Source organism: Lygodium microphyllum, chromosome 20 (assembly GCF_053477565.2).
Source record: "Lygodium microphyllum isolate KBCC chromosome 20, Lygodium_microphyllum_v1.1.10, whole genome shotgun sequence".
NCBI classification, from domain to species: domain Eukaryota; kingdom Viridiplantae; phylum Streptophyta; class Polypodiopsida; order Schizaeales; family Lygodiaceae; genus Lygodium; species Lygodium microphyllum.
In genome coordinates this window covers 73,789,631-73,817,373 of record NC_141154.1, presented here as the reverse complement: position 1 = coordinate 73,817,373, position 27,743 = coordinate 73,789,631, and the positions used below count along the sequence as shown (strand labels likewise).

The following is a 27,743-nucleotide window of genomic DNA, read 5'->3' as shown; positions in this document are numbered from 1 at the left end:
GATAGGCCATGTGATGTGGTCTTCTATGGCTACACTACTAGGGTTGGGGAGGAGGATTTCAAATGACCAGGATTGGAACATCTTTGATAGTAATCTCCTATTTGTACATAGAGGGCATCTTAGATCGGCTCTTATTTGATTTTTGGAGGTGGCTACATGATAGCTTTAGGCTGATGAAGATATTGCTCTTTCGATGGTATTTAGCTCATAGGAGCTTAGTGGTTGGCACTTGGCTTGGATATGGTGGGGACCCAATGATATGCACAAGATGGGGTGCGCCAATGGAGGCATAGAGACATTGTTTGTGGGATTGTAGCTTGAGGCATAGGATGATTTTCCATGGTACAATAGAGACCATAGTGGCGACTTGGGATTGTAGCTTGGGTCACACATAGAGACCCAACATGTGGCTATGAGGATGTTTAGGGGAGCCATTCTTTCCTTGTCATTGGACAATGTCAGAGCATATCCCCACTCTAGATTTCTCCTAGGCATAGTGGACCTAGGGACATTGCTATGTACGGGAGTTGATTGCTAGTATCATAGCATAGTAAATTTGGACCGTGAGGTGCAATCATGCTATAGACCTTCAAGATTTATCCATAATGGAGACTCTTTCGAGGATTTGGAGAGGTCATCCACACTCTCTGCAGAAGATGGAGATGATGCACTGCAGCCCTGAGAGGATGAGGAGAAGAGAGACCTTCTCATGGACTTGAGACAAGCACTTTTTTTCACACCACCCCTCAGATGATATAGTATTATAGCCCATTAGATTGGTTGTTCACACAACCATTGTATTTGTGATTTATTTAGCTTTTCTTTAGAGAGTTATTCACCGAAAAAGAGACATTTCTTAAAATTTAAAAAGTAGAGAGTAGCAACCATATGCAATGTTTGGCAAAGCTACACCCTACCATGTTATCATGCCATGTTATTATCATGAAACATGGTCATATTCACAGTTGGATGAGCTAGTTTAAAATGCTCTTTCCAGTGCTTTTGGCATGTCCCAAGCTTAGAATATCCCATATATTTGATAAAACATCACCTTCAATGGTACACTATCTTCTTTCAGGATTCAAGGGAGGGTTGGGTGCCTTGTGATCTCTTAACCTATATCAATAAGGAGCAAGGTTTTTGTGCTCTCAATTTTGTGAGAATTTCACCCTTGCTTTTACCAAGATTCTTACCTCCCAAGAGGCGAAGCTTTATGGATATGAGTCATGTTCTCTCCCCATTCTTGAAATGGGGCCTCCTTGTTCTAATTGCATTCACCATTCCTAATAGCTATTGTACAACAATTGAAGATCTTCCCATAGTTCGTCATGGCCATCTCGCTCATCATCTTTTGTCTCTTCATCATCAAATCACCCAATCTCCCTCATCATCAAATCACCCAATTTCCCTCTTCTCTCCCTTTTGTTTTTTGAACCACAGATCTGTAAATACATTTTCAGCACCTCATTTGAAGCATTTCTACTTTTCTTCTTCCATTGCAGGATTGTGAGGCAAGCCATGCCTATATACTCACCAACTGTGAAGAACGGTTGACCTCTTGCTCCAAAATTTCTAAAGAGCTAGTTGGTTATGTCACACAGTAATTACATGCATGTGTGTGTGCATTTGCACATTTTGTGTGATTGGCAAGAGTGAGTAATACTTCTCACTCTCTCATCCCTAAGGGACTTATTGAGCTGAAATTTATTCCTTTTGTTTTATTTTGGGGTGGGGTGTGTGGGGGGGTTTGGGGGGAGGTAACACGTGTTTCTCTTTTATATATCTACGGTACTAATCATTTTTGAATAATAGCTCACTAATTGTTTCTGAATAATTGTTATTGTCAGACTCAATTGATCGTTCTTTCAATTTCCTTGATATATTTAAGCATATTGTGTTGTTATGGGGCACTTACAAACTTCAACCCAGTAATTATCTAATGTGGATGTAAGGTAGTCCGTATAGGAATAATGCTATATCTTCCAATAAGGAGATCCTTTGATCCTAAGTATAGCATAAAATCTTCAGGCTGTGTAGCCCAATATTTACTTACAGAATCATGTCCAACACCTCAACTATAGTGAACCACATAAGACCTCGGCTACAATCATGAACACGAGAAAGCACGCATAAGATGCAAAGCTTATATTGTAAAGGCATGAGCAATTGAAATCTACACTGCAAACTGCAAGATGCAGTCTTAACTGGAAAATCCAGATGACACAATGTTATGAGGACAATACATGAGATGTACAACATGACAAACTTACTAAATCAACTCATTTCCTTTATCTTTTGTTTAATGGAAACATGCATCTATTGAACGGCCAAGTACAGTGGTTTAAAATTCTTAGTGGTTTTGTCATGATTATGTTGAGTTTGAAAAAAGTGTTTAAAACTTTTTTGTTTGGTGATTTTACTATGGATAGGTGAAATACATTACATTGTTAAAATTTGGACTCCCTCCCTCCCTCCCTCTCTCCTTCTCTTCCTCTCTCTCCAAAATTTATAGCAAAAGTTCATAGGTTTAGTGTCCTTTTTTTTGGGTTTTTATAGAAACACTGAACAATCATGACTAGAAGTACTAACCAGAGTTATTGATCTTGGCAGTAAGGCTTATGATGTATGGATTCGGTGATGATCCAGATGTAAGTATTTATCCCTTAAGAAAATACACAGTTTATGCACTCTTCAAGGGAAATAGGCTGGATAACTACTGGTAGAAAAGTCAAAGACTAAAATGCCTCAGCTTGGGCCACTGCTAAATGTTTGTGGACAATATATGCTCACAGTTGAATTCCCAGAAAATCCTGCAACAATCTGTCATTCCATTTGGATGCCCTGTGAAGATTTTGTCACTAGTCATTCTTGACATTTTGTGAGCAGAATAGGGTATGGTAGTAAGTAAAGATGGAAAGGAAGCAATTCTCTGTCCAGGTGAAATTCTAATCCTCTTTTTGTTGACATTTTCCAGCCAATACCTGAAACTGTCTCCTTGGTTGAAGATATACTAATCGAATATGTCACAGAAATGGTAAGTCCAGAATGATTGTGTCATGATATTTAAGTGGCAGCAGCCATTAAAACAGTTTTGCTATCATTCCTGAAAGACTTCATGTGCTTTTTGCCTCATTGTGAAGTTCAGTATGTTCACCTTGTCACTGTATTGTGAAAACCTATCTGTTCGTCTGAAGTGAATGCTAATGCTTTGATTCTTTTTGGTTTTTGATAAGAATGAGACTTTCATTAAGAAGAACATTATTCAAAGGTGTCCAATAACTTGCTATGTTTGTATGAAGTGAATGTGATGGTTTGTCCTTTTCTTCTTTTTCCTCTTGAGGATGGATGTTTCAGGTTGGAAAGCTCACAATGGGCTTTGAAGCTTGAGGAGGTCACAAAAGTATGTAAGAGCTGTCTAATGTCTTGTGAGGGTCATCTTTAGCAGTCCATCTTTATTTAGAAAGAGATGATAGTTCCATCCGCTTGTGGGGAGGTGCATGCTCTTTTTACCAGCCTTGGCAGAGGACAATCTCTTGGCAATTCTATAAGGAGTTGAGTGATGATAATTGACATCGTATGTTTGGTCTGGCATTATTATTCAGAGAGGTTCCTGAATGGATATCACAGAAAATCTGTGCCGAATTGGAAGCTCCCCACATGACCCTTACTTTCTATTTTTCCGACTGTTATCATAGTCTATGTAAAATTCTTATTGGCCTTGCTGTTGTGGTCATAGAGACAATCAACTATTTTCATATCTTAGGTGGAGTCAAGTGGGAACATTGGTCCATAATCTGGCTTTGGTATGACAAACTTTGTCTTTTACCCCGATGCACAAAATGCTGTAGTCCGATTTTCTTTGATGTTTTTTGTTGGATCATTCATTCTTATTCTTTAGAGCTAGCCCCTTTAAGGAACAACTTGAGCTGTGTGATGCATCCATAGATCATGCTTATGCCATTCTTAGGTTGTAAGTATCTTAATCTATACTAGATGACAAAAGTCCACAACCCTAAGATATTGGGCTGATTTCAGTATTGCTCCTGTTAGTTAAATAATCTCTCTTGATTATATGGAGGATGTTCAAAAAGTAGTACATATTTCTTTGTTTAGGCATGTTAAGTTGTAAAGCATAAGCAATTTGCACAAGAGATGGAAAATGTGGCTTTTGGTCATCTGAGTTTTGCTAGTTTGTTGCGTATGCAAAAATCTAACATGGTATTTTCATTGTCTACTCTTGAGACACCACATTTGTGAAGGCTGCATATAAGGTAAAATGCAATGTGTTTCATTTCCAAAAGAAGGTTCAATGAGAGCTGTTGGTAAACTGCAGCTCAGATGGTAGTGTCGATCACTATAAAGCTAGACTTATGGCAAAGGGCTATGCTCAACAGAAGGGCATTGATTTTGATGAGACCTTTGCTTCCACTTGTTGTGTAACAACTATTCATAGCATTTGTGCATTAGCAGCTCATAGTGGTTGGTATGTGCATTAGTTAGATATCAAAATTGGATTTTTGAATGGTGATGTATATAAGGAAGTATATATTTTTGAGCCTCATGGTTTTGTGTAGAGGAGGCAAGAAAACAAAGTATGCAAATTCAAAAAGGTTTTGTATGATTTGAAGCAAGTATCTTGGACTTGGTATGAGAAGATATATGCTTACTTGATTGCACATGCTTTTAGAATAGTCCCATTGAGAGCACATTATATGCCAGATATGAGGTTGATGTGTCTCCGATCATTTTGGTTTATGTTGATGACATGTTGCTTCATTGATCCTAATGAGACACATATTGCTAAATTTAAGATTGAGAATTAACTTTTAACATGTGAGATTTGGGTCCATAGCATTATTATTTGGACATTCAATTTAAGTAGTGTGATGGAGGTATTACTTTGTGTCAAGTAAAGTATGTTGAGACGGTATTGCAAAGATTTGGGCTTCAAGACTACAAGTCTATTGCTACTCGTATGGGCACAAGTTTGAAGTTGAGCCTTCATGATGTTGGAGAGAGTTTGATATCTTCCTCTATCAACAGGTTGTTGGATGCTTGATTCATATGTGTTACGAGGCGTGATATTCAGTTTGTATTCTATACCTTAGGTTTTATTTTAAGTGACCTTAGGTTTTATTTTAAGTGGGGATTATTATTGTCGGATTTAGATGCTTTTTTAGATCTTGATTGTCTTGGTTGTTACGATACTCTTGTATCCATAAGTGGTTTTTCTATTATGCTTGGTAGCTCATGTATATCATGGTTGAGCAAGAAGCAGTCTACTATGGCCATTTGTAGTTGTGAAATGGAGTATAGAGTAGCTTTCACAACTGCACTTGAGTGTGTTTAGCTCAGACGCTGTCGTGCCTCTACGCGGACACGGTGTAAAAAACTCTGGAGTGCATTATCATCCGACTTTCTTATTAATGTAGAGAGTCAATGTGATTTGAACCATTAGTGCTAGTATCCGTGGCATGGATTGTCCAAAAATACTAGATTTTTGGATAATTTTAGCCTATTTTTGATATTATTTATTGTAAAAATCCTAAAAAGTTAGAAAAGCTTTTAGATTAGGATGACATGTAAAAAGCAAGTGGCTTTTTAAGCTAGTTATGGGATTTTTCATAAAAAAGAAAGAAGGGCGAAATCACGCGCGTTGCAATTGCAGTTGACAGGCAGAAAACGACACTTTGAACTAGAAGAAGAAGAAGAAGAGATCCCTAATCAGGTGTCTTGGAGTTTTACTCTCCTTTTGAAGCCAACGGAGCCATCAGAATTGGGTTCCGAGTAACAGAGAGGAAGCTGTTATTTTGATGCACGTTTTTGGTCTATGAAGGAGCTTCAAGAGATCTAATGCATGGAGATTGCTTTTGAGTAGTGCCAGACAAAGGATTCGAGGTTCTATCAATACATATTGATTCAATTCATTGTGCTTTGTCTTTATCGTGTTTATCTCTTGTCTATTCTTTTTATTCTCTTCCATATTTTATCTTTACTTCCTTCTATCTCTAATCCCCAGTAGATACGACCTTTTGACAAAACCCCCTGCGACATTGGTGAATCTGACGTGAAAGGTCGTCAGAAGAAGAAAAGACAAGATGGGAGAACCTTCGAATACAATCTTCAGTGATATTTTGCAACAGTTGATGCAAAATATGAATATGCTTATGCAGGTACAACAACAAGTGATGCAAGCTTTTGCTCAAACAGAAAGTATTGTGATGAATGCTCTGCAAGTAGTTGAGCGTGAGATGAAGTTATTCGATGGTAGGAATGTGTCTGCATATGTACATACCTATGCTCAAAAGATGGAATTTTTTGGAGTGGCTTAACTTGCATGGAGCCGGTATTTTGTTTGGATCACTGTACATGAATTGAAAGCGCGAATTACTGAATTATACATGCAGGATGCTGACTGGGTAGCTTTCAAGAAGACACTCAGGGAAAAAATTTATATTGAAGATATTAGTTTGATTACGCGCAAGACTTTTTAGGAGTGGGTTTTACAACCCAATAAGGGTCTTGTGGCTACAGAATTGTTAAGAGAATTTGAAAATCTATTTAAGTAGTTGGATATTGCAGAACAACAACCTCTTGCAAGTCAGAAAATTGAATTGTTTCTACAAGCAACAGATTTTGAGCTTTAAGAGAAGCTTGATGATTTGCTAGAGGATCAGACTAGAGAGACAGGTTTGAAAACAGAGTGGAGACATGTCAAAGAAGCTGTTATTGCACTTGTGAAAAAGCATAGAAGAAGAGAAAGATTGCATGTCTCTAGCTTGGCCATTGTTACAGGCAAAAAGTTGAAGTATCCAGTAAGCCACCCGCTTCTATGGCTAACCCTATCGCTGTACGTGCTATTGTTTCCTCTGTTAGGGAAGATGTCTTAGATGAATTGGTCAAAGGCATACAGGATCTTCAATTGAAGGTTGCAAAATTGGATGAAAAAGGACAAGAGGAAAGAGAACGGAGAGCAGCCCCTAAGCTAGGAAAAAGATGTATGTGGTGTGATAGTTTGCAGCACGAGAGAAAGGATTGTGCTGCCTATCAGGAGGCCTTGGCACGAGAGCTTATCTTTTGGAAAGATGGCAAGATCCATGCACAAGAAAAGGGATTGCCTCTTGCTTTGAATTTTGGAAAGGGAGGTATGCAGAAGTTGTTGGAAGACTCGGTTGTCCGAAATGCTTATGCGGCGGTACATGCTTTTACTTTTGGTCTACAGTTGGATAGAATGCATGGTTAAGTGATGGTTGATTCAAAGGCTGAAATATGGATACATGCTTTACATGCAACAGAAAAGAGAAAGGTTATTGATAGTGAAATGTCTCATGCAAGGCAAGATATTCGTGACATAACTGGTTGGGAATCACCGGTAGATGTATATTTAGTGTATGCATATTTAGCAAATGTACAAAATACGGATATACTTGTGGAAGAGAAACAAAAATGAGATGAAGATAATGCAGGTTCGTCTAAAAGAGTGACAAGAAGAAGTGTGGATCAGCCTAAAGCTACAAATCAGCCACCTCCCGAGCATGTTATGGAAGAGGTTAGTTAAGAGCAAAAACAAGATAACAAACAAGAGGGTAAAAAGAAGGGCAAGCAGCTAGTATATAAGTTGCAGTCTGACATTGAGACAGCCACAGATCTTAAGAAGGTTCTTGAAGAACGGATCCTAAATAGTCGGGTGGAATTCACCTTGGGAGATGTGCTTGGCATTGCCAAGCGAGAATTTCATGATGAGATCATTGACATAATTAAGAGGAAGCGTCAGTTTCTTGGTGATACCACTAGTGCATTGCTACAATTTAAAGAGGAAACTAGTTTGTTGGGTATTCGGGGTGAATATGAGCATGAAGTAAGTACTCGATTATCTATGCAGGATGCTCCTAATCAGTGAACAACATGTGGAAAAGAGAAGAAAGTGGTTGAAAATGCAGTCTTGTAGCAATATGCATGGTGGAGTAAGGCAGATGCAACAATATGGGGAAGAAACTCTAGGATTTATTCCTCGAAGTCATTATACAAGAAATCATTGGGCCAAAGCTACCACTGAAACGGTAGTGAAAATAGGAGAACGTGAAACTCCTTGTGTTACTTTACTTGACCATGGGTCTGAGATAAATGTCATTGAGCGTGGATTGTATGAAAATGGTCCATGGCCTGTGGATATTAATCATGGTTGGCATATGAGGGCTGCAAATAATTCTTTGGGAGAGCTTTATGCTGCATGTCCTAATGTGAAAGTGATGATTGGTAATGTACAAGACGAGCAACACTTCTTTATGCAAGATAATTCCTCATATGTAGCGATTTTGGAACAGCCCTATATTACAGGAGTGCGTATGGAAACAAAGGTGCTCGATAATGGTTTTGCTTATGCAAGAGTCAGAAGTAAGGATGGGAGGAAAGCAGTTCAATTTCTTACTATTTGTGTTAATCATCCTAGAAATCAGGATACACTTCAAGAGTCTCCTTTGGCTCCAAATGCAAGGGAATTCAAAGACCTGGATTTTCATTAAGCACTGCTGTAATGCAGGGCTATAGTTGTGCTGTTCAGAGGATGTACTCGCCTCTTGATGGAATGAAGCATGTATTTACTAGTGGTTATTCTCAGTTTACAACAAATAGTTTATGTTGGTTTAAGCCTATGGAAGCTATGTGCAAGGCTGAACGCATATCTATGAAATGGGCTACTAAGAAACTGAGAGCATTGGGACTATTAGCTGAAAATGAAGGCATTTCAAGTATCTTTTATGGACTAAATATTAATGACACTATGGCTGAAATTTCAGTAACTATACATGCAAAAAATGAGGCTGAAAATAGAGTGTTCTCAGTATGTTCTTTGGATATGTATGATGTTATAGCATTGTTTGCTCAGCAGAAAGGATTACAATGGGCTGAAGCACTTGTGGAGATAAAATATAAGACAATTGACAAAAAGGTGAAACCAATTGCTTTGCCACTTTCACTAGAAAGTGAGGGTTTGTATGAAAAAGTGTCAAGGCAGCTAAGCTTACGAGATCCTAAAGATATAGATCATCAGTTTACATTTGAAACATTACAGGAATTGAAAGTTAGTGCAAAAGGGTTTCTTTTGCCTGTTGAAAGAGACTGTTTTATGTAGATGTTGGCTAGGCATGGAAAAGCATTTGCATTTCAGCCAACTGAAATAGGTTGTGTGGATCCAAATGTTGTCTCTCCTATGGTAATATTTACTATGCCACATGTACCATGGAACTTGAGGCCTATTCCAATGCCTAAAGCTTACTTGCTAAAGCTGATGGATTTGCTAAATGAAAAGATTCGCATGAAGATCTTGGAGCCCTCTTCAGCCTCGTACTCAAATTGTTGGTTTACTGTGTCAAAAAAGAATGGGGCTTTCAGATTTATTCAAGACATGCAACCGGTTAATAAAGTGACCATAAGAAATGTGAGTGCAGCTCCTGTGGTTGATAAATTTGCAGAGGCTTTTGCAGGCATAGCGATCTATTCTTTGGGTGATCTTTACTTAGGGTATAATCAATTTCAGCTTGCAATTGAAAGCAAGGATATCACAACCATGAAGACTCCCTTGGGATTAGTATGGATGTGTACTCTCTCGTAGGGTGTAACAAACTCAGTGGCACATATGACAAATGCTATGAATAGGGTACTCAGGGATTTTATACCACAATTGATAATGCCCTTCTTGGATGATGTTCCAATCAAAGGGTGTGCAGTGGATGAAAAGAATGAAGAGATGGATGGTCATGGGTACAGACAGTTTGTTGCAGACCATATTGTGGATTGTGAAAGGATTTTGACGCGTCTAGAAGAGGTGCATTTAACTCTTTTTGGATAAAAGTTTGTCTTTGGAGTTGAGGAGGTTTTGATTGTTGGGCATATGTGTGGGCCCTATGGGCGAAGACCATCACCGGCAAAAATAGATGGGATTGATAGAATGCAAGATGTATGCATGAATGTATCAGAGATGCGTAGATTCTTGGGTGCATGTGTATTCTATTTGATATGGATTCCTCACTTTGCACATGTAGCTGATACTCTATATTAGCTTCTAAGAAAAGGTCGGAGATTTCACTGGGAAAGGAAGCATCAGAAAGCAATGAAGAAATTGAAGCAACTCTTAAAATCAGCTCCTATATTGAGAAAGATTGACTATTCACATGGAAAGCCTATCATTATTACTGTTGATACAAGCCCAATCGGGATTAGATGGGCAATTGGGCAAGATAATGAGAAAGGGCAAAGATATGCAATTCGCTTTGGTGCTAAAGTATTGATTGAACGACAAAGGAGGTATCCACATGTAAAAAGAGAATTATGGGGAATTGTGATATCCCTTAAATGTGATAAGGAGTATTTTATGGGTGCTCGTGTAGTCATTGAGACCGATTGTTTGCCGGTATTGGGTATGATTACTAGTTGTGCTACCCAGACATTGCTATGCTCCGGTGGATTGTATACATCAAATCTTTGAACCTTGAATTTCAGCATATTGTAAGAAGAGATAACCCAGTGGCAGACATGTTATCTCGGGTACGCTATGAGAATGAAGATGGGATGATAGATTAGGAGGAAGAATATGACTTTCTTGCAGCTGAAAATGATGTTGTAAGAGTGAATTTAGCAATGCAAGGTGTTGCTACATCATTAACAAAAGCTTGGACAACAAAAAGAAGACACTTTAGATGTTTTGCATCTTGTGTAGAAGTGTTTCTAGAAGACAAATATGTAGGAGAGTGACTAAGAATTGGTCAATACCTCAGTACATTAACAAAGAGAAATGAAGGGTCAGATGAGGAGTTTAAGAAGATCAAGAGGAAAGCCCATGGGTTTTTCTTAAAAGATGGATACTTATGGAAACATGCTAAAAAGAAACAGGGTATGCCATTTTGAGTTTTGGGTGATAGAGCTTCACGAGTAAATGTTATACAAGAATTTCATGAAAGGTTGTGGACTAGCCATCGAGGTGTTTGGGGTACTTTTGCAAAGATCAAAGAAAGAAATTGGTGGCAAGGTATGTATAAGGATGTTGCTTACTTTGTGAAAACATGTACGACATGTCAAATGTATTCATATGTGAGACATTGGGATGGATTGCGGTCCACATATCCACTGTCTTTTCATTTCAAGTGGGTGGTGGATTTAGTCACGATGCCTACAGGTCTTTGGTAAATGAGATATCTTGTGTTTTCCGTGAAGACTTGACTTATCAAGTGAAAGGGAGAGCTCTATATACTAAGACAACAAATGCCGTGTGTACTTTTCTCTTAGAAGAGATCTTTTGTGGGTATGGCGGTGTGGGAAAAATTACAGTAGATAGGGGTGAGTTGGATGTAGATGAAGCTCATAATTTCTTTGCATTGTTGGGGATAAGGCTTATAACCCTGAAGGAAATTGCAAAAGTAAAAGGGGTCATCCACCTATTGTGAAGGCATTGGTAAAAGCATATGGAGAGAAGGTAAAAGAGTGGCCATGATTTCTCCCTTATGCTTTGTGGGCTGATAGAACAACTCATAGTGCTGTTATAAGATATATGCTTGCAGAATTGATGTATGGACAAAAATCTATCATGTTGATGGAAGAGATGACAATCACATAGAGTGTGCTACCTTGGGAGGAGGAGTTAAATCGAGAGGAGTTGTTGGACTTACGCATTAGACAGTTGGAAAGAATGTTAGAAGACATAGAGGCAGCAATTGCAAAGTTAAGGGTAGTAAGGATACAAAACAAGAAACGGTTGAACAAAAGACATAGATTGAGGCCAAGAACCATACAAGATGGAGATTGGGTATTGGTTTATGATAGCAGTTTAGACAACCAGCATAGTGCCATGCGTAAAGTTTCCAAAAGATGGTTTGGACCCTATGTGGTAAGACAGGTGTTTGATAATGCTACTTATGCATCAAATGAGCTGGATGGGACAGCCATAAAACTTCCGGTAGTAGGAAAAAGAATGAAATTATTCAAGAGACGGGAATCTACTGCCTTTGAGTTGCTAGAATCGGAAGAAAATAGTGGCCATGATACAAGGGCTAGCCAGGAAGATATGGAAGATGAAGAAGCAAATGATATGGTTGTAGAGGATGAGGAGGACTTAGAATCTGGTGACAACTAGGATTTTGGTACATACCGAAGGATGTGGAGATTCAAAGGAAGTGGATGTTGTGCCTGTTGAGTTAAAACATGCATTACTTGCTGATTACCCTCTTAAATAGTCCCAAAGCACACTAAAAAATGCTCTTTTAGGGTAAAACCCTAAAACAAGGAGCAGTTCGAGAGAGTTCAGTGGAAACCCTAATTTTTGGGGCACCTTTTCACATCTATAAATAGATAGACTGCCCCCATTCAACCTCATCCCTCCCGTGTAGGTCTCTCACCCTTGTGTGCATATCTCAGCCATCAATCTCCCACCACGTGGCAGTCCAGCCTTCGCGACTGTTGCCATCACTTGGTTTTACAGTGGCGTTTTATTGCGGTGTACTACAACGGCGTTTTATTGTGGCGTTCTACTGCGATGTTTTACTATGGCGTTCTACTGCTGCAATTTTACTGCGACATTTTACTGCGGCATTCTATTGCTACGTTTTGTTGCTACACTCACATCATCAGGCATCATCCTCTGCAGTTACCTCAGTCTCCTCACACTTTGGTGATCAGCGTTTGGTGTTTCTCTTACTTCGTTACTCCTAGTGGTGGTCACAACACTTGGGATCCATCTTCGGTGGACGTCACACTCCGACATTGCTCTGTCCTTGAGCACATTGTACACTCTTACATTCATTTACATCATTCATTCACTTCAGAGTTGTCTTCTCTCTTTCCCTTCTTCTGTTTGTGTTAAAGTTTCTGTGTTTGAGTTTTGAGTTTTGCATTTAGGTTTTGAGTTTTGCTCTCCGTGTCTACATCTGTCTCTTTGTGTTTCTGTCGTGGTCGTACACTCTGTGTGTCCTCAGTGCAAACCCTAGCAATTTTCTTCACATGGTATTAGAGCTGGTGCTCTTATAAAGAGTATCCTACGGATATTGTGGAGAGCTAGTCTTTGTGCGAGGCACATAATACGACTCGTAACCGAATCACAATGTCCTAAACACCTTCTCCAATTCCTATAATATGTTATCACGCTTCTCCATCATTGAACACCCTGAGACAACATTATGGACTCGGTGAGGAGGACGACACTCCACCTTTACCAGATTTCACTAACATGACAGAGGAGGACTTTGAGAAGTACTATGGCAACAAGTACGGTGATGTTTACACCTCTTCTACCAGTTTTGCTACCACATTCAGACCGGTTGGTGAGGCTGGCCACCTCTTCAATCATGGAGGATATACGGCATTCGAAATGTTTGGCAATCCATCTTCATCATCTTAACCAGGTCCAATGTCAGGTTTATACAATTCTTTTGAGTTGCATGAATCAAAATCCTTGCTTGTTTCTTCTTTTGAGGTACATGATTTGTATGGCTTTGCGTATATGAACTTCAATAGAGGGGGCTCACGAAGCGGACGAAATTCAAGTATATCTACAGCTTCTGTTTCATTTGAGCATGTCATACACACTTCTCACTTCCCTCCCATCCCATCCTCTTCTATATTACACCTTGATTACCTCTTATCATCTTTCCAAAACCTTGAATTACACTCCACATCTGCATCACACACCCTAGGGGTTGGATTTTCCATCTTCGCTCCTAGTACATTTTCCTTCTCCACCCCATTCCCTACCTCTTTGTACTATGGTATTTCGTTAGGGGGAATGCCATCCTCTAACACAACGTCTCTCATCTTTCAGCGAATGAGCACACCCATAACTCCTGGGTCGAGTGTGATGGGCATCCCCCTCACTATCCCAAGCTTCACATCTCACATGGCCACTCATACACAGGGTTTTCCATCCTCAGCTTATGGTGCGTCTTCACACTCTCCTTGGGTTACACCTATGCAAGGATTCCCATTTTCTCCTTCCCTTATTTCCATCTCATCTCCTTGGGTTCCTCATGTGGCTACCATGCCCATTCCTAGTCAGTCCATTTCCATCTATGGATCCACCTTGCACACTAGCCGCATGCTTGGTGGGCATTTTGGGGCCCATTTCCAAGTGTACTCCACTCTCCCATCCTACCTCCACTACACTTTTTCACACTATTCATCTCCGAGCACTACCACTCATGTTGCAACGGCCAAGAATGCCTTCACGAACAAGACACATTTTAACATGTCAAATTTCACCACTTGGTCTAATTTCATGCAACAAGTGCTTGAGTCTTAGGGTCTTTGGGACCTCGTCATTGGTTTAGAGCCTATGTCAGACCCTCAACTAGCTCACCTTGACTACATCAGTCAATGGAGAGCCTATGCTGGATCCTTGACTAGCTCACCCTGACTACATCCATCAATGGAGAGGCCGCAATGCCATAACCAATTTTGAGCTGATGCAGGGATTGCTTCTTGAGTTTCACTCTCAGCTGCAGCACTTCCCGCTCGCGTCAGAGCATTGGAGTCATCTTCTTGACTGCTATGCGGCTTGTGATCGTACTTGACGCATCAATCTCGACTTTGAGCTTTAAGAGTTCTCTATTAAGGAAGGGGATGATTTGGAAGTCAAGCTGGCTGAATATCGGTGGTTACTTGCCGAGTTCGCCACTATTGGCTCTCGAAAGTTAGATGATGGTCAGGTTACATTCTTCTTGAATAAGTTACCTGAAAAGTATTTCTTCAACACATCATTTCCCAACCTTGATTGCCAACTTTTACGAGTTTGAGTGCCAGTTCTTGTGTTACGCAAGGTTGCATGATCAACTTCACAATAAATCCTCATCCTAGCCTTATTCAGAGCAGAGGGGGTTGGTTGCCTCTTCTTCGAGAGGAAAAACCACTAGTGGCAAGAACTCGCAAGATGCGAAGGCAAGCCAATCAAAGGGTGGCTCCTCAGATGGAACCAAAGAATCTAGATATATTTGGCAACAACTCCCTAAGAAAAACCGGTTTTGCACACAGTGCTAGAGAGTAGGCTATGTGGACGAGGAGTGTCGCTCCAAGGCCCAAGGTCTTCCACCTAAAAAGCCTCAGTAAACCACTACACAGTCTAGTGGGGCTACGCCTTCCGCTCTTGGTTCATTTACTCCTTCAGCACCCGTTGTTGCTATTAGACATGTGGCTCGAGTATAGCCTCAACAGCCTATCTCTTTCACTATCCGTGAGGGATTGGCTGATTGGTTTGTAGGTTTCGACCCCGTTGCACTTCATGCATCCATCTCACCTTCCTCTCCACGTCGTCAGTCGTTTCCTTGGCACAGCCCTACTAATGGACGCACATGGTGGTGGCCATCTTCTTAGACTAGCAAATCTTTAGGTCCTTTCAGATACCCTAGGTCAGTCTAGCATTCATTTTTCGCACTCTTAGAGTCGAGCCCATAGGATTCGTTGTTCTTAGCTTTTTCATTCTTTTGTCTTCCGTTGCATTTACTCACACACATACACATTCATTGCATTTATTTTGAGTTAGATTTTATTTCTGTTTTGTTTTGCTTTGGAGCATCTCACCACTAATCTCCGTGTTTGCCGATTCTCATCTCTTTTGTAGGGTTTTGTCTTTCAGTATAGGGCTAACTTGCACATTGCTTTGGTCCTACCTGGGCTAGAGATGTGGGGATGCGTATCTTTCCTTTCATGGTTTCATCATCCCCTCTTGTCTATTCTTTTTCTTCTCTTCCATCTCCTATCTCTACTTTCTTCTATCTCTGATCCTCGGTGGATACGACCTTTCGACAAAATCCCCTCCGACAATGGCTCTTGGTTGATTTGGATGTTGAATAGTCATCTCTCACGACCAGCTTCACAAATAGTCAGAGTACATTGGTAGTTGCACGGAATCGTCCATGTACGTATGAAGCACATTGAGGTGTACCATTATTATATCAGGGAGAGACTTTTGCAGGACAATCTTGCAGATCTTTTCACGAAGGCTTTGCCTTATGAAAAGTTTGAAGCTTTTTGCAAAGCTTTGGGCTTACTTTCCTTTGTGGATTGATCTAATCCACTTGGCATGGTACTTTTCTATACATGAGTGCCAACTCTCATTCATTACATCACTCCCAGGGGGGATTTGTTACTATATTTTGGTAGTGATGTGTGTGAACATAATGAGGAGGTTTTTTTGCCATGGCCTTGTATGTATGCTTATTCACTTTTAGGGTATACTTAGTCTTGTAAATCTTGTTTATTGATATCTCTCTATACACTTTGAGTTGCGCTCTCTCAAGCTTCTTTTCCAAGTTGTGTATTTGCATTCTCGCAACCCTAAATCCAATAATTAATTATGAAGTTAGTGCAAAGTGCACATTTAATTAATTGTGTTTTTTTGAACATTATAGTGTGAAACTTAAGGTAAAATCATTAAATTTGGGAAGGAGGCCATAATGTGTTCTAGATACTACATTTAATGATTTTTGAAGTTTCTTATGCTTTTTTGGGCAACAACATAGGAAAAGTTGGGAAAAAGAAAAGAAGGCTAAACTTCGCATATTTTGGGACTGACGGTGGCAGCTTTTGCATCAGCTGTGGCATTTGCCTGAGCAATTGTGGTAGTTCGACGAAGAGGCAAAAGCTTTTCTGGCAATCTTTGCTGTCCTCTATGTATCTGCAGGATTCTCTATTTCTCTCTTATCTTGTAGTTTGTCACAAAAGAATTCTCTCTTGTGTGCATGTAGATCCGGATCAATGTGCAAGGCTGGGTTGAAGTGTTTGGCACTAGTAAAAGCTTGAAGCTTTTCTATTCAGTGTAGACTTTCTATTTAAAGTTGCATGCAGGCTTTTGCAACACTTTCTCTCTCCTAAGGGCATATGATTTGCAGTTGATAGTAGTCTTGATATGTGTGCAAGTGATTTTCAAGGAGAGCATGCAAAAATTTCAAGGCAAATAATTTGGTCAATTTTGGAGTTTGTTAAATCACAAACAGTGGGAGCAGCTTGTAGTTTAGTGAGATAGTAGAGCCGAACTGATTTGTAAAGAGTAGGTACAGGAAGAGTTTACTGGCTAGAGACTTCTAGTGGTTGAAACTTTGGGTTTCAAAGCTGAATGAGGTTCTTTGTACTTGGTTTGACAGATCTAGTAGTGTTAAAGAAATACTGCAAGGGGCGATAAGCTTTGGGGCCAATTTGTGTCTTTTGTCTTTGAATAGGAGCATTCTAGCTCCCACCTTCCTGTGAATCGTTTGTTGGAATTGTGACTAGGTGAGGTGTTTGTCCTTTAATATTTTAATCACTCTTCTTTGCATTTGTGAAGGCTAGTGTCAATATGCATCTAATTTGCAGAAGTCCTTTCATTTCACATCTACTTTGCATTGAGATGAGCTTCCAAATCAACTCCAAAATGCTTCTATGACACCTTATACAAGCAATTTTTGCTTTGAGTACATCTTTAAAGTGCGGTGAACATCAATTGTAGTTTTGATCAGCTTCTATGGACACATGAATTGGGATAATGTCCTATAGTTTTTGGGGGGTTAAATCAAAATGTACTTGGAAATTGTATTTATAATTTTGTAGCTATAGTTGCGGCCTTACGTATTGATGTTATGGTGCTTTAATGAGTTAGGGGCATGAATAGTAAGGAAAGGGAGATTCAACCTGGGATTTTGGCACTTTATTTTATTCTCAGTCACACATGGTATGTCACTATAGATCTCTTGATTAGCTATGCACTCAAGCCTTGTAATAGGCTACCCTTACTGTTGTATATCTTTGTTTTGAAAGTCCCTTATAGGGCTATTGTTTTACCTTGCCTTAGGATACTTTGTCTTGGGGGGATTTGTTAGAGCTGATTAGTTGGTCATTCCCCAGACAAGCAACAAGTACAGCAGGTCTTCCTAGGTAGCGATTGGTGCAGGAGTCCCACGTGGCAGTCGCCACGTGTTAGGCGACAGCAGACTGCAGACGGATAGCTGGTCGGACAGATTTGCTGTCGAGTCGGCTGCATATAATGCTGCAGACATGCATTATTTTTTGCATTTTTCCTGGCCTATTTATAGGCCTTGATTTCAGCAGTTTTCCTTAGTTGGTTTTCACAGATTTCAGGCTGCAAATCGTGGAGATTGCTCTCGGGGCTGACCAAGACCGAGATCTTTGAGGTGGAGACTAACGCAAACATTCTCTCTGTACTTGTGTATATTTTTGTATCCTTATATAGCATTCTTCACTGCAGATTTTCTGCGTTTCACTATCTCTTTCTTTCTCTCTCTCTCTTCTCTCTCTGTTCACTCTTTGTCTTGGTCATTCGCTTCCGCATTGCTTCACTTTGACATGGTATCAGAGCATTGAATGATTGACCTAAGGTGGACCCATTTGAAGAGGAGATTTTAGCATGAAACAAGGTTGTGTTTTCATCGTTCAAGTGCGAGTAGGAGGACTATGTATCAGAGTAAGACTGAGGCGAGCGTGGACGTGCGAGAAAAGAGAAGATTTACTGAAGCTACTGTTGGTTTTTGCTGTTAGAGAAGGAAGAAGGCTGCATTTTGGGCCTTCAAGTACAGATTTTACATTTTTATCGCCTTTGCTGAGTAAAGGAGCGAGACGAGTGAACAAGAGCTCTAGCAGGCTGTATTTTCACAATCAAAGGGGGACTGCTTTTTGAGTTTTGTGCAAGCATTGTAGGTGAAGATGTCTTTTGTGTGAAAGCTCAGCTGGAGGGGTGAGCCACAGTTCGAGAAGTGAGAGTGACCCAGAGTCAGAGGGAGAGTGAAAGTATGATTAGATTTGAGTGTACCAATCAATGTGTTGGTATGCAAAGAATAAAATGTATTTATACTTAGGGCACATAAAGGTGCGTTCACATGTACAGTTAAGTAATACACGTGTATTATACATGAAGGTGAAAAAGGGCATTTATCCCAACAACTTCCCACTTAAAGGTCTGAAGTGAACCTCTAACCAACTTCCACTAGTTGTATGCAATGCTCATGCTGAGCTTTGCTTAGACTTTTAGTGAGAACATTTGTAGGGTTGTCCTGTGTTTTGATCTTGGTCAATGTGATTAGACCATCTTTCAGAATGTGTCTGATAAAGTAATATCACACATCTATATGCTTGGTGTGTAAATGATACATGGCATTCTTAGCCAGATACACAACACTCTGGCTATCACATATTGTAGTACCCATAGACATGCCCAGATCCTTTGTAAGTATGCTCAACCATATAGCTTCCTCAGAAGCTTTAAATGAGCTGATATGTATTCAACTTTAGTAGTATTTAGTGCTACGATGTTTTGCAATGTGGAACACCAAGAAGCAACCCCACTAGCAACTGTAAAGACATACCCGCTGGTGGACCTACGAGTGTCCAAGTCACTTGCCATGTCTGCATCACAATAACCCTGTAAACTAAGTGCACCTTGCCCATAGCAGATACACTTTTTTTTGTGTACCCTTTAGGTATCGAAGAATACACTTGACAGCCTCCCAATATGTTTTGCTAGGATTTGACATAAACCTGCTAACAACTCCCAGTGCATGAGCAATGTTTGGACGAGTACCAACCATAGCATACATGAGAGAGCCACAAGTTGATGCATAAGGGACTCCCTTCATAGCATTGGCTTCCACGTCGTCTTTTGGGCTGTTGGCTTTACTAAGCTTAAGATAAGGAGGTAAGGATACTCGAAAAGACTTAGCTTCAGCCATGCTAAATCTTTCTAGTACCTTTTCAATGTACTTTTCTTGAGATAAAAACAACAATTTCTGCATTCTATCTCTGCGAATCCTCATGCCCAAAATATGCTCTGCATTCCCCAAATCTTTCATGGAGAAGGTTGATTTCAGCTGATTTTTGAGAGCATCCAAGCTAGTCTTTCTTTTCCCAGCTAGCAACATATCATCGGCAATCAAAACAAGTATGATGGGGCTGCCATCTATATCCTTTTTCATGTACAAACAATGATCTGCATGGCTGCGTGTAAACCCATGAGATAGCATAAAAGTGTCAAACTTTTTGTACCACTGTCATGGTGCTTGCTTCAGCCCATACAGGCTGTGTTTTAGTTTACACACCATCTGCTCTTTTCCACGAACTACAAAGCCCTCGGGCTGTTTCATGTAGATTTCCTCATCAATGTCACCATGTAGAAAAGCGCCTCTTTGTATGTAAGAGGCTCATTTTTATCTGTAAGTATCACATAATGGAAGGAGGGGTCAAACCTGTGTGGTAGCCTTCTTACGCATGTAGACCTGTGTACTATAAGCCATTTTCAGCATGCTGTTCATTAGCACACAGAGATTTAATCTCTCCCTGCACACTTGGCCTCTTTGTATGTAAGAGGCTCATTTTCATCTGTAAGCATCACATAATGGAAGGAGGGGTCAAACCTGTGTGGTTGCCTTCTTACGCATGTAGACCTGTGTACTATAAGCCATTTTCACAAGATTCCAAGTATCATTAGCACACAGAGATTTAATCTCTTCTTACACACTTGGCCTCTTTGTATGTAAGAGGCTCATTTTCATCTGTAAGCATCACATAATGGAAGGAGGGGTCAAACCTGTGTGGTTGCCTTTTTACGCGTGTAGACTTGTGTACTATAAGCCATTTTCAGCATGCTGTTCATGCTGTACAGCATCTTCATTTTCACTACCAGCACGTGCATTTTCATAATCAGCAAGCCTATCTTGCTGTCCATGACCTCCTTGTGCTTCTATTTGCTGTCCATCATCATTTGGCTAAAAAATAACTGGCTGATCATCAGTTTCAGCCTGTGGTACAGCACCATGAGGCTCATCATTTGAAGTAATAGGTGGCTGCAAATTCTGAAATTTGACATTTTTCATATTTTCATTAGAGGCTAAAGTACCTTTCAAAAAAATTGCCTCATTAAACACAACATTACGGCTGCGAATAATTTTCTTGGACTGAGGTAACCACACTCTGTAGCCAAATTCACCCTCATCACCATAGCCCATGAATATACATTTGATGGATTTTTGGGTCAAGTTTGTTCCCCAGCTCATCTCGAACATACACAAAAGCATCATAGCCAAATATGCGTAAATGGTCATATGAGGCCGATTTGAGACACCAAACCTCCTCAGGGTAGCCATTATTTAAGGACATGTTTGGAGAGTAGTTGCAAATGTGAACTGCGGTTTTGAGTGCCTCTCCCCAAAATTCATGAGGGAGATTAGCAGTGGACGGTATGCACCACACTGTTGGACATAAAGTTCTATTATATCTTTCAGCCACCCCATTTGAAGAAGGGTTGTAAGGAGCCGTAAGCTTCCTCTTAATTCCATGCAAGTCACAAAAGGATTTGAATTCAGTAGATGTGAACTCACTGGCATTATTAGTTCTCAAGCATTTCAGCTTTCTACCTGTCCGATTGGTCACAAATGCATGAAAAGTTTTAAAGACAGCAAACACTTCACTTTTCTTTTTCAAAAGGTACCGAAATATTTTTGGAATAATCATCAATAAAGGAGACAAAGTATACAACACCACCCGACGATTTCACGGGCATACTATATACATCAGAATGCATTAGGTCAAAGACATTGTACTTACGAGAGACACCAAAGGAAAATGAATTTCTTATTTACTTTCCAAACTAACACTAATTACAAAAGTCAAGTTTAGAGTCTTTTCCATCAACCCTCTTTAGAGAGGTAAGGACATCAAGTCCTTTTTTGCTCATATGGCCTAATCTCTTATACCATAATTCCAAATGATAGTCAATTTCAATAACTGCAAGAGACTTGCCATTCAAAGCTTTACAACACAAACAATACATAGTGCTCTTCTTGGTTCTTTTGCAATCAGTATGGAACCCTTTTTCACTTTCCACAAACCACCACCAAATAGTGTAGTGTAACCATGCAAGTCAAGATGACTAACAGATAATAAACTCTTTTTGATGCCAGACACATATTTGACATCTTTCAACACATGCTCTTGTCCATTTTCTAAAGACAAGTGTACAATGCCAATCCCATCAATGCTGCAAGTATGGTTATTTTCAGGATACACCTTTCCATAACTGCCTGCATTGAACATAGCAAAACACTCCAAGCAAGGAGTTACATGGAAAGAGGCACCAGAGTCTACAATCCAAGCTTGAGTGACACCATCATCAACTTACAAAAGTGCATCAATTACATCAGCCTTGGTAATCTGCATATCTTGCATGTGACATAGAAGGGCATCATAATCAATTGCACATAATACATCAGCTGCTGTATCCGAAAGCTTCTCTATCACTACATTGGAGGCCACATTGGCCTTTTCCTTGCCTTTGGCTGCCTCAGATACATCTATCTTATCCTCTTTCTTCTTTTTGTCTCTTGCATTCTTCTTTCTCTCTTGTTTCTTCTTGTAATACTTGCAATCAGGTTGGTTGTGGCCCTTTCGACGACAGTGATAGCAAGTAATGTTATGCTTTTTCTTTCCTTTGCTCTCGCTTTTGTTTCTTTGTCCAGCATTTGCATTTTTTTTTTGCAGCCGTGTATCTTACATTATAAGCTGAGTTGTTGCCTTCTCCACTAGACATACGTCTAATTTCTTCATTCAAGATTGAACCCCTCACCCCATCATATGAGAGATTGGGGTTATTGTTGAGAGAAACCACTGAGGTCTCCGAAGAATCAGGGAGTGTCATGATCAAAAAGTTCGCTCCCAACTTATCATCAAAATCCTAAATTACATCCTTGAGTTGATTTAAAATGCCAGTAAATGCACTCAAGTGCTTAGTTGTAGGCTTTGACTCATCCAGTCGCATTTTCACCAACTTGTGTATTAAATGCACCTGATTAACAGGTGTGGTGATCTCATAGGTAGTTTTCAGCTTCTCCCATATTGCATAACCTATATCTAAACCCTTAATGTTTGTCAAAATGTCATCAATGACACCCATCTTTATGTAAGCCACAACCTTTTTGTTAACTTTGGCCCAATCTACATCAGACATTTGTTTGGGTTTATCTTCTTGCAAAGCATCCTCACAATCCTTTAGGAATAATATGCCCTGTATACAGTCTTTTCAAAGGTCAAAGCCATGACCATCAAATCGTTTGATTTCCATCAAACTCTTGATGTTTGAATAGGAAGAAGTTGCAGCCATTTTATTACAAACACAACATTAAATGCTTTGGGCTGCAGAAGCACAAGTTGAACCAGCATATACATTGTTGTTCTTCGTTAAAGAGTAATAAATCTCTGTTGTTTGTGTATGAACCATCATGCATGAACCAGCCACCACATGAGCAAAAACTGCAAAGATTTATCAAATTCTGCACAAAGCCCCAAAATTTCAGGTCTAATAGTGCATAAATGTAGCCAATTTGACCCAGCTGAGTAAAATTTTACCAATATATGAAAAGCCCCAATTTTGTGGGATCCAATGTCATAAAATTTTACTCAAAAGAGTGAAATTCCGACAAATTTGGAAAAATCCCCAATTTGATTGAGGTCACCACACGTAATGTTTGCAATTCTGACCTAAATGTGGTTGCCAGGCATAGATGGGATTAAATCTGAGAAAAGCCCCAAATTTTCAGGCTCAAATTTGGACAGATTTGAAGATTGTTCTTCCAATGCGTGAACCTTGTTTCAAAGGAAGGAAATAATTGAGGTTATGAGAAATTCCCAAAAAAAAAAAGACAGGGAGGAGGAGGAGGTCCGTTGACCTCGCGTGATTGACGGCTCGTTGGCGTCTGTCCCATGCGCGCTTGTCTCACACCTGTCCGCTGGTCGACAGTTCTCCACGATGGTCCCCTTCGCACGCTCATTTTCTGCCTTGTTGTTGCATCTTGTAGTGAGCTGGCGTCACGGCGCCTCCCTGCTCCTCACATTTGTCGCCTGGAGTCCTCCCCGCGTGCAGTAGCAGGTGCTTGGGTCCATGTCCGTTGCCTAGTCGCGAGCAGTTGCTACTTGGTCCACGTTCCTGTCGACTCGCTATTGCTCAGCTCTTGTCACGTCTTCTGCCTGTCGTCAGCCCCTTCAGTTGATCCTGTTAGGTCAGATTAGACTTGTCAGGCAGTCCATGCCGTCAGGTGGTCTGATCTTAAAAAATGTGTACAACTTGTGCTTTGATACCATTTGTTGGAGCTCAGATGGAGAGGTGAGCCGTAGTTCGAAAAGTGAGAGTGACGGAGAGTCAGAGAGAATGAAAGTACGATTAGATTTGAGTATACCAACCAATGTGTACCAGTACGATTAGATTTGAGTATACCAACCAATGTGTTGGCACACAAAGAATAAAATGTATTTATACTTGGGCATGTAAAGGTGCGTTCACATGTACAGTTAAGTAATATACGTGTACCATACATGAAGGTCAAAAAGGGCCTTTATCCCAACATTCTGAGACTGAGACTGAGTTTTATCCGATCATGGATTTGGAAGGTGCCTATCCTACCGGCTCTTCCATTAAATCAAAATCTTGATGGTGAGAATTACTGTATATGGTGGATCATAATGCTTGTCATTCTGGAGTCTTATGATTTTCATGGAGCTTGTTACAGAGGCTATTCATTGTTCTTTTTCGTAAGATGAGTCCAAATTCTCTACCAGTGATAAGGTGGAGTTGGCAAAGGCTCAAGCACATTGGAATAAACTCAATGCTCACATTCACTCGTTTTTATTTTTCCTATGCATTACAATTGTTCTCTCTCATATTGAGCATTTAACGATGGCTCGGGAGATATAGTTGGAGCTTGATCAGATATACAATCGGGTGATCGTCATGAAGCGAGTTTCTTTGAAAGTGCAGATATGGACCATCAATGTCAACAAGTCATCATGTGGGAGCATATCAACAAGTTGAGACAGCTTCAGATACCTTATGAAGACAGGGCGATAACTCTCCTTTTACAGTTACCGCCCTGTTTTAGTGGTTTGGTGGTCTTAGACTCTTCGGTGGGAAGAGTTGGTTTCTATGGTCTTGGACCAAGAGAAGCAATTGAAAGGTACCAATGCTTCGAAATTTGAGGCCTTGGTTGGTTAGTCCTCTTAGAAGAAGGGAAGGGACTAAAAAAAGGAGGAGGACAAATCTAAGAAGGACAAAGAAAAGGAGTCTACTTGTCACATTTATGGCAAAACAGGTCACTGGAAGAAGGATTGCTATGACAAGGACAAGAAGATGAAGGAGAAATCTTTAAAGGATTCTAGAGTGGTGGCTGCTCCCTCATTAGCTGCTTTCCTCCACTTGGAGGTGGTTGAGTATTTTACCTTGACGGTTTCTGATGCTGCATTGATGGCCCCATATACTCGAGAGTGGATTGTTGACAATGGTGTGGGATAGCATCTACTTTCGGTGCACAAGATTTGTACACTCGACATTTTGGTTGAGTTTGATAAGGATTCTTGATTGTGGATCAAGATAGGATTTTTTGTCAAGTTATGAGGAGAGTGGAGTCTACAAGTTGCGGTATTTTTCTGCCTTGACTTTTCTTCTTTGTACCTCCCAAACTTAGTTCGAGAGCTTTTGTATGCTCGGCTTGGCCACCTCAATTATGATTACCTTCGGAAGGCATCATAGGGATAGCTTGCTCGAGGTCTGTTGGATATTGTGGTGAGCTAGCAGCCTTGTATGCCTTCCATCCGTGGAAAGCAAACTCGTGATGTTGTTTCCAACAAGGCTTCGAGGCGGTGGTCTTGAGCATCCTTAGAGCTTATTTCTACCAATCTTTCCCCGATGCAGATGGTGTCCCTTCGAGGGAGCTTGTATTTCATGCTAATTTTGGATGATTACAACAAGATGACATGGGCTTATTTCTTGAAGTTAAAGTCAGAGGCTTTCTCCAACTTTAAGGATTTGTTGCTTTTTAAGAAGAACCGATCAGGCCAGAAGTTGAAGATCTTACAATCAGATAAGGGCGGAGAATTTGTTTCTAATGAGTTTGCTCGTTGTTGTGTAGATCGTGGTATTCACTAGGAGTTTGCCAATACAAACACTTCTCAGGAGAATGGCATCGCAGTGTGATCGAGATGGCTCGTACCATGATGGAGCATTGTTAGACACCTCAATGTCTATGGGTTGAGGCAGTGGCTACCGCAGTTCACATCCTTAATTGTTTTTCTACTTGCACTCTTGTTGGTATGACTCCATATGAGGTGTACTTTGGATCTAAGTCAGATGTTTCTTATTTCAGGGTTTTTGATGTGATGCCTATGTTCACATCTTGAAGACATAGTGTGACAAATTTGAAGCAGCTTCCAAATGCCATGTGTTTGTGGGCTATAGATCACAGTCATAAGGCTACCAATTGTATGATCCTATTAAGCGGGATATCTACACGAGCTGTGATGTTCGGTTCATGGAAGTTTCATCCTTAGAGGGGGGTGAGGAACACCCTGCTCTTGGTGATCTTGGTGATAGTTGGGTGGCAACGACTGTTCCTTTGGAGCCTGTGCCTCTTGAGGACTCTTCTTTAGATGAGGAGCTTAGTTTTAGCCACCGGATTCACTAATTTCTCCCACGTCATTAGTGGACCTTTCGAAAAATTCAGCAGATGGAGAGCGATGAAGGCGAGATCCAGTCTCCTCCTCATTGGTCTCGTGACACTCTTTGTGATGTAGGGATTAAGGGGGTCCTTGTGGAATGACAATCCTAGGATGGCCTATGGCGTTCTTGGATGAATGAAGGACACCACAGTAAGCTTGTTTACACTAATTACTGTTTGATGACTCCTGCAATGCAAGATCGAGAATCTATTTTCATGAAGGAGGTTTTATAGCATTATCATTGGCGGAAAGCGATGGATTAGGAGCTGGAGTCGATTGAGAGGAATGATACTTGGTATCTCGTGCCAAAGCCTTCTCATAAGAAGATCATTGGAGTCAAATGGATCTTTAAGTCCAAGTACCAGAGTGATGCCACATTGGACAAGCAAAATGCATGTCTTGTTGCTGAAGGTTTTGCATAGCGCTCAGACATTGATTTCCATGATACTTTTGCCCCTATAGCTCGGATGGCCACTATTTGCATAGTTCTTGCCTTGGCTAGCCATAGGAGATAGCCGGTCTATTAGTTGGATGTGAAGCGTGTCTTCTTGAGTGGGGAATTGAAGGAGGAGATCTATGTTGAGCAACCTCCAGGCTTCAATTCTTGTGATGGTAAGGTATACAGGTTGCGGAAGGCTCTCTATGGCCTTAAGCAAGCTTCCCATGCTTGGAATGAGAAGATTGACTCGTTCCTCTAGGAGACATTAGGGTATTGGTGTTCCAACGCGGAACCCAAGTTGTGTGTACACACCTCAAGTGGAGGTCGTGTGTTGTTTGTTCTTTCTGTGGATGACTTAATTGTGACGGTTGACCATACTGAGATAGTTGAACAGATGAAGGAAGCACTTCATGAGAAGTTTGAGATGATATCCACTTCTTCACTACTTTTTAGGTCATGAAATCTATTAGACTTCGAGGGGGATCTTTCTTTCCCAGCAACGGTATGTATAGGAGCTTTTGACTACATGTGACATGGGGGGATGCAAGTCTTTTACAACTCTTATGGACCCGAATTGGAAGGCTACAGCTCATTCCGATTCTCCTTTGGCGGATACTATCCATTATAGGCAGTTGGTTGGCTCCTTGATTTGGCTTCTTAATACCCGTGTTAACTTATGTTATGCTGTAGATTTGTTGGCCGGATTCATGAGTGAACTCAAGATGATGCATTGGTAGGTTGCCTAGGATTTTGTGGTTCTGACGGGGGACTCTTGATCTTGGGATCTATTATTCTGCTGGTACAGGTG

The 27,743-nt window shown here is 40.5% G+C and overlaps 1 protein-coding gene across 2 annotated transcripts in view; it reads left to right on the top strand.

Annotated features, from left to right (window-relative positions):
- The window catches only part of TAF13 (TBP-associated factor 13), an 86,859-nt gene that overhangs the window by 48,515 nt on the left and 10,601 nt on the right, over positions 1-27,743 (top strand). For both annotated transcript variants that reach the window (XM_087660707.1, XM_087660706.1), the window contains exons 3-4: positions 2,611-2,648; positions 2,975-3,034. In XM_087660707.1, the coding sequence (XP_087516833.1) occupies positions 2,611-2,648; positions 2,975-3,034 (98 nt within the window). The remainder of the gene's footprint in view (positions 1-2,610; positions 2,649-2,974; positions 3,035-27,743) is intronic.